At 40.5% G+C, this 8,288-nt stretch overlaps 1 protein-coding gene across 1 annotated transcript; it reads left to right on the top strand.

Annotated features, from left to right (window-relative positions):
* The first annotated feature begins 399 nt into the window (after positions 1-399).
* PROKR1 (prokineticin receptor 1) lies at positions 400-7,199 on the top strand. Its single transcript, XM_042887373.1, has 2 exons — positions 400-994; positions 4,993-7,199. Exons 1-2 carry the CDS (start codon positions 498-500, stop codon positions 5,687-5,689), a joined length of 1,194 nt encoding a protein of 397 aa, XP_042743307.1. The 5' UTR covers positions 400-497; the 3' UTR covers positions 5,690-7,199.
* The last annotated feature ends 1,089 nt before the right edge of the window (positions 7,200-8,288 follow it).

Below are 8,288 nucleotides of genomic sequence, written 5' to 3'. Positions count from 1 at the left end.
GAGATGTCAACACCATGGACCTGAAGGCTGGCAGATATTTGAAGCAGATTGCACACTCCTGTACTGTCACTTTACACTGTGCTAAAAACAAAATTTCATGTTTGGTAAATAAAACTGCCAGGTGTAACAACCAGTGTCTTATGCAACTCTAGGTATTTTATGATAACCGAAGCATCCTTTCACAAAGTATTTCTTCCCACTGTGCACTGACAGCAATAGAGCTGCGAGACAATCAGGTGGATATTGCTTCCCCCTGTGAACGTTATTTTTGCTGTAATTTCCTCTCAGGAAATGCTTTCCTCTTTTTGTTCCCACAGAAGACGATAAATGATGCTGTTGCTCTGTAATCTCATGGGGACAAAGGAAAGTTGACTCACTGCTCAGAAGGAAACTTTAGATGAGGTCTCTTGCCTGCCACTGTTGTGCCCTGACACCCTGGGTAATTTTATCACAAATCCAAGGGTCAGCCAAGCCACGTGTGTCAAAAGAAGACAGACATGGTCCTGGAGCAAGACGAACATAACCCAAATGCTACCGTCAATCTCAACTTTGCTGCAATCTACAATCTCCATGATGGAGATTTAACCTCCATGCGAAATTTGTCCTTCCCTTTCAATTTCAGTTACAGTGATTATGACCTGCCGCTGGACAGCGAAGATGACATGACCAAAACGCGCACCTTCTTTGCAGCCAAGATTGTGATCGGGGTGGCTCTTGTTGGCATCATGTTGGTCTGTGGCATCGGCAACTTCATCTTCATCGCTGCCCTTGCCCGCTACAAGAAGCTGCGGAACCTCACCAACCTGCTGATTGCCAACCTGGCAATCTCAGACTTCATTGTTGCCATCGTGTGCTGCCCCTTTGAGATGGACTACTATGTGGTACGGCAGCTGTCTTGGGAGCACGGCCATGTCCTCTGTGCCTCGGTCAACTACCTACGGACTGTCTCTCTCTATGTTTCTACCAACGCTCTCCTGGCTATCGCTGTTGACAGGTAGGTGAGGAGTTACAACTGCACAAGGAGAAAGCCAGATTTCTAGATTTTTACCAAGCTCAGCTGTTCTGTAGGATGTGGTCACGTTAAGGTAGGTGCTATACAGACCTGGGTATCTTGTTTCGCAACAGCTTAATCGCATGAGGTCATAAGATCATCTCAAAGAAAACGAAGTGGAAATTTCTTGATCAAACTTTTCAGGTGAAAAGAATGTTCATTTATTAAAGCCTTCCCCTCCACCCCCCATAAAAATATATCTAACTCAATTGTTGAAACAGATTTAGGAAAGAGGAGACAGCAAAACTGGAAACTGTCAATAGATCAAAAAGGAAGGTGTTTCACCAAATCCTGTTCCAAACTATGTATCTCTAAGGAACTTCCATTACTGGGCTACAGAGCTTTTCCTTTTGTCCTGCCTTTACTACAAAATGTGAAGTAAGTATTCTTCAGAGAGAGAAATAGTTGACTGGTTACTACAGAATTTAACAGGTGAGTTTCCTAATAGGGTTACTGCTCCACAGAATACGTTTTTCTCACTTCTAAAGTATTTTTCCCAGTTTTTGTGTGAAAGAGAATAACAGGTAAGACCTCTATCTAGCTTGCAAAATGGGGTTATTATTCTCTGTCATGCTCTACTGAGCAAACTCAATAGTCAATACATTAAACATTTGATAGTACTGAGGTCTTAGCTGGATGCTCCAACCCAGAAGTGGATGCTCAGTGAGTATGATTAGCACCCTCCTTCATTGAAATACTCTCCTCTCTCTTTACATGCCTCTCTGAGGGTCACATTGCAGCAGGCTAGGAAATATCCAAATGCCATTTACAGAACCCATGAAACAGTGGTGATTGCAGTGTCCAGGAAATGATAAAATACTCCATCAATGCAGCCTTCCAGAGGTTTTTTTACAGCCTTCATAATGGTGTGAGCTGAATGCACTGCTGCTTTATGCTATAGTCGTAAATAAAAATAAAGCACACCTGCTTTATGCTGTAGTCCTGAGATATTTCTCTGCTTGCCTTTCCCTCCAGGAATTTTAACAAGTCATTTAACTATACTCTTTCTTACAACTCCTATTCTCTTAATCCTGTGTGCTGTGGATTCTGACAGACCCAAGTGCTGAAGATCAGCTTCATGCTGATATAAACCTGACATGACCAACTCACAGAAAGACCTGTACAGTAAACTGTTTACACAGAGACCATTACAAGTCACCTCTTGTGTATGATCATACATATTTCTGTATATCCTCTGTATATCCATCTACATGCTGTATGATTTCTTTCAAGCTTCTTACCATTCATTGCACTAGCATTTCCACCACCAGCCTTTGGTCAGTTTCTCTCATGTGCTATTGTATATTCTAGCCTAATGTTGCCTAGGTTTTGGCACTTGATCCAAAAGATAACTCAGGATCAGTTTAACCCTGCTGATAGTTATAGAGCTGGCTTGTGCACAGCTGGTTTAATTTTTGTTGAAGTCAACACAAAATCTGCAGAAAGATTCTGAGGAAGTTCAGAAATGTTTTGCCTGCTCTGGGGAAAAGGACAATCAGCTCCTATGAAACAAATCCTCGATCAGCCTGCAGCACAGTACCTTTTGCATAATCTTAGGGAATAAGACTTTAATTTCTTAGCACTGTCATGTGCACATCACCATTTTCTATTACTTTTTCTACTTCTGAATTATTATTTTTTATTTTTTAAAAAAAACCCTTCTACTGCATCCCAGTTTGATGAAGTAATACAAGTCACTGAGCCCTTATGTCTGAAAGGAAATAAGATTTCTAGCATATCTCCCCACACATCTTCAAAAACAACCCTATAATTAATCACTGAAGTTCACTGTGTAATCATTGAACTTCATTCACTTTGTTTTGGTTTCATTGTCTGTTTTGTGTGAGCTTTTGAATTAGTAAACATAGAGAAAGACAATTCATTTCACAGCCATGTTAGCTATGTCATGTGTGTAGTGAGCTTTAGCCCCTATTAAATTTCGCTTCACATATTTAGGCCATTTTAAAAGGTTCCCTGTATAAAGAAGGTAATCTTGACCTGTAGGACTTGCCACAGGTCTGACTCCTCTTCATCTACCTGGATGTCTATTTGCAGAAAACATGCAAGAATTTCAAAAACTTAAAGAATAATGCAGTGTGAATGGAGAAGATCAGAAGAGGAGGATGTTGTGCTAAGTGCCTAACTAGTGTCCATGCTGTTAATGTTCAGGAGAAGGGGAGGTTGGCTGCAGCTGGGTTTCCTGGACTGAACACTCACGAGCACCTAGCATGTTTTAAGTGCTCTTTTGGATCACATCTTCCAGTGCAGTTTCATCTAAAGCCAGTTTGTGTGTTCCAGCACCATTCCACAGTGACAGCAAAGTGTGGTAAGCAATGGCAACCAGGAAATCCATCACAAAAGCTCTCCTCTGATTCTGCCGTGGAGCTTTCCCCATTCAGCCAAACGTGCTGAGCTGATATGCACACCTATGACTACATACACATTATCCCACAAGTTAATATTCTTTCCACAAGACCTGATCTAAAAATACTCATTTATCAGCTCCACAATGAAGCTGAATAATTCTGCTGACCCTTGACATCTAGCCTGCGGTGTTAAAAGCAATGAGCAATTTATCTGCTTCCAAGATCTGTCTTGTGAAAAGCCCTACTGACTCTCCATTTTATTTTAGAATGAATAAATCCTGTGGATGCTATCTGTGTATATGATATATATGGACAGAAGAGCCTCTGAATGAATGAGAAATGCCACTGTTTCAAACAGTCCTTTGTGTCAAATACAACTGCACTGGGAGCTCTGGAATTTCTCTGATAAAAATTTCCTCTTCGCAGTATATCTAATCTGTCTGGGTTAGAGAGCATTCTAATGTAAGCTCATATCTGCAGCTTCTTAAAAAATAACCTTCCCAACTTCTACCAAATATTAGGAAAAACAAAACAAAAAAAAAACAGAGTCCTGCAACCCAGAGTGAATGCAATTTGGTCCTAAGCCCTTCTTTAACTGAATCAAGGGCACTTGATTGGTCTTGCAAGCGTCATTTCTTTATACTTGTTGGTGAAGCTCTGCATTGCATTGTGCACCTTTACAGTAATAAGAAGTGCTAGCACCTAACTCAACTTGTACAGGATGGCAGATACTACTTAACAAAGCGTATTTGAGATTAATTATTAGCAACAATCACCTCCAGCAGTCTAAACAAAAATGTGTGTGAGCAGAAAATGGACATACAGTCCTTTGCTGGTGGCTGGAAAACCACCTGTAACCATTGCTAGTGTCAGCTTCAACTCTTTTCACTTCAAGAATTAACAGAGCAAATAATGGAAGCACTGTCATGTATGTTAAATATATATATATATATATAAATTCAAATAGTTCTCTGTGTAGGCAAATTGTTCTCCTCCTTCTATGTATTTGTGCTTTTACCTGCACCTGACTAGGTGCATTTTTAAACACTTACCTGTAGGTGTGCTGCCCACCAAAGTATTCCAGATGCTGTATCATGCTGTGTCCTGGACACACTGTCACCCCACACTGTGTTAGCTCCCGCTAACGTATTTGTCAGTAATAGGAATATTCCCTCTCTTTCTTTTCTTCCAGTCTATCCATAACTCCCAAATGCATGATTCCTGTTAAAAACAGAAAGGTTTATGATACAACACTGCATCTTTTTCAGTTTGACTTTGTGAGCAGGTGGGAGTTTAAGACTGGGTTCCTAATATGCAGTCAGGTTTTCAGATTGCCAAAGACCTGCTTTCTTAACAAACTCTTCAGCTACTTGCTCCAGAACTTCTGTCCTGGTTTAAGATCTCCATTCTAGGCTGATACTTTGGCCAAATTTATTAACTCCTCATAGATGAATATGTCAATGTCTAACAATCACAGCAGTTTCCTTCTGCTTCATTCTGTCCACATGTATTTCGAACTGTGCTCTGGTTAATGCTGTTTACAAACTTCACTTTGAGTGTATTTGTCTGTTCTAGGTACCTGGCCATTGTTCACCCACTGAAACCACGCATGAATTACCAAACAGCAACCATCCTGATCGCCTTGGTCTGGATTGTCTCCATACTCGTAGCTATCCCATCTGCATACTTTGCTACTGAAACTGTATTATTTATAGTAAAAAATCAGGAGAAAATTTTCTGTGGTCAAATTTGGCCAGTTGACCAACAGATGTACTACAAATCCTACTTCCTATTCATCTTTGGCATTGAATTTGTTGCACCTGTGATTACCATGACCTTATGTTATGCCAGAATCTCTCGAGAGCTTTGGTTTAAAACCGTACCAGGATTTCAGACAGAACAAATCAGGAAGAGGCTTCGATGCAGAAGAAAAACTGTAATGGTACTGATGTGCATCTTGACTGCCTATGTTCTCTGCTGGGCACCCTTCTATGGCTTCACCATTGTCCGTGACTTTTTCCCCACAATCTTTGTGAAAGAGAAGCATTATCTTACCGCTTTTTACATAGTTGAATGCATTGCTATGAGTAACAGCATGATAAACACAATGTGTTTTGTAACTGTAAAAAATAACACCATGAAGTACTTCAAGAAGATCATGTTGCTCAGATGGAGATCAACGTACCATGGAAGTAAATCTAGTACAGACTTAGATCTCAGAACAAGTGCAATGCCAGTCACAGAGGAGGTAGACTGCATAAAACTGAAGTAAGTTTTAGGTGGTTCTAATCTCATATTTGGGGGGGGGGGCAGGAAAGAGGAAATAGTACCACCTCAGAAGATTCTCTCCTTTGTCCATGCAAACACCTACTGCTGAGAGGCCTGAAGAAGGCAGCATACTATGGATTTCCACTGGAATCCTTCTACTGGACTGCTGCATAATCCCACAGTTCAGACTGATGCTGTGCGTCAGTTTACCCATCTGTAAATTTGGAATGTGGGCACTTGTTTTAGAGCTCTTTAAAACTGATAAGAGAACAACAACAACAAAAAATCAGTGAATGCATTAAAGCATATTTCAAAGACAGGAGAGTTGACCATCACTCCTAGCCATGATGTCTCTTTGTTTCTTCAGAACAGAAATCTTCTACTCTCTTTGAGCTTATTGTTCTTATCTTTAAGCTGCTTGGTGTCCTTTTCCTTCTGCTTCCTCATGGGCAAGATAGGAAGGATAGCAAAAAAAGTCCATTTTGCTTCGTGTCACTCTTTACTCTCAGTTTACCTCTCATGAAGAAACTCCTTGAAGCCTACAGACCACCAGCTCCAGTTGTCCAATGTGCAGCATGCTCTTATGAAAGGCACATTCTCTACAAAGTTTACAGAGCTGAACACTGCTTCTCAGTCTGGTAAAAACCTGAAGTCTCTTCATGTGTTATCTGGTTTAAGAATATCAGCATTATCAGCATTCCACCCTGTATTTTTCTGTAGATTGTTACTCTGTTTATTAAGTATTTGGAAATTAAAGAGGGACAGTTTCCTTCTCTCACTTCCAGGCACCCTCTGGCCAGCTGTTGCTGCCTTGAGTCACTGAGCACTTCACAGAATCACAGACTCAATCACAAAACTGTGGAGCTGGTGAATGTCTCCAGAATATCTAGGCCACAGTTTGAGCTGGTTGCCCAGCATTGTGTTCCGTTGAACATTAACTTACTCAAAAGACAGAGACTCCATAGCCTCTCTGGGTAACCTCTGACAGTGTTCAGTCCTCAAAGTACAATTGTTTCCTTTTACTTTGCTGGAATTTCATGTGTTTCAATTTGTGCTCATAGGACTTTGTTTTTTCAGTGGGACACATTGGGAAGAAGAGCAAGTTGGTGGGAAAAAGTCCACCCTGCTGAACCATACCTAAACAGCTTATCCAGTCTGGGTACGCCTTCCAAATAAAATACAAGGAAGGCCAAAATTACAAGGATTTTTGAGGTGATGTGTCCTGCAAGCAATGGAGACAGACTTTGGTTTAATCAAGCTGATCACTGTTTCAGCTGAGTAGCTCATTGTCTGGCCAAACATGAAGCAACAACTCAACACAAATTCTGCATTGCCTCCCGCAATGCCATTTTTACTATTCTCATTTTGTGCAACTCCACGAGTGTTTCTTAACAGGAAATTGTGATAAAACAGGTGACAGTAGCAGTAAGGCACATAATTTAACTACACATAAAATGCCATGGACTATCGTGTATTGAAATCAAGTCTTTTCTATTGTGACAACAAATGCTTCCTGTTTTAAAGTATGTGGCAGCATCTACTTTTGGAGTAAATGGCTTTTGTAAATAATTTGTTTACTTGTGAATATTAAGTGAGCAGCAAACCTTGCTAATAAAACAGCAAACACAGAGTCACTATGAGCATTCTGAATTATTTTTTCTATTTTTCCCTTAGCCATCATTTCTCTACTCAAGCGATTAACATGAATAATCCAGTGTCTGTTGAAGAAAAACTGCCAGGCTGACCAATTAATTTTAATGGCAAAAGGATATTCAAATCCATTAATGTGCTCAAATCCTCTTGCCATTAGCTGCTCTTAAAAAATATGTGTTGGAGAGATCGCATAATTTCCTCTCTGAGACAAAACCATTAATGAAGTCATTCTTTTAAATGGCATTTTTAGGGAAACAGGGAAAAGTACTAAACCTACTGTTTTCCCATCCTACCAAAAAAATATCAAGGACTTGTAGTATTACATCATCCAGAGCTTTAATTTTGTAATTTCTCCTTAAACTATCTGCCCATATCTTCTATAGTCGGTTGTAGCTATCAGGAATTAGGTAGGAATGTTACCTGCTATTAGAGTGTTCTCATATTCCTCCCACCTATTTCTCCTTGACTATTCTTGGTGACAGAGAGCCAAGCAACTAACAATTTCCACATCTGGGAATTCACCTCAGGAGGAGTTACTAGAAAATAAATAAACCTCCACCGGTAATGCCAAGCAAAAGTCACGGGAAAAAAACATGCTTTAAAATTTTGGAAATCATTTTGAGTGCTCTGTTGCCCCACAAGAGGAAATTCCTTGAATTCCAAAGGGAAACGTTCTCAAAAGCATCCTCCAGGGCCACATGGTGATAGATTTCTCCTGAGCTGTGAAAGGAAAGAAAGTCCTCCACCAAACTCCCGATGGATGTACGTCTTTGTGCAGCTTGGGGCCTTCCATGCACAACACCTCTTGTGTACGTCCTGAGTTTCTAGATGTAGGGAGATCTCTTTTCATCCACAGCCAGGACAAGGACAATTGGTCTTGTCCCTTCTGAGCCTTGTCCCATTCCTTCCAAGTCAAGCAAAACTCAGCAGCTCTGACTCTGCACCCAGAT

This window comes from Lagopus leucura, unplaced genomic scaffold (assembly GCF_019238085.1).
Source record: "Lagopus leucura isolate 7727_CA_CO unplaced genomic scaffold, USGS_WTPT01 Super-Scaffold_73, whole genome shotgun sequence".
NCBI classification, from domain to species: domain Eukaryota; kingdom Metazoa; phylum Chordata; class Aves; order Galliformes; family Phasianidae; genus Lagopus; species Lagopus leucura.
The sequence above is the reverse complement of the archived record's forward strand: the minus strand, read 5'-3'. Positions and strand labels throughout refer to the sequence as shown.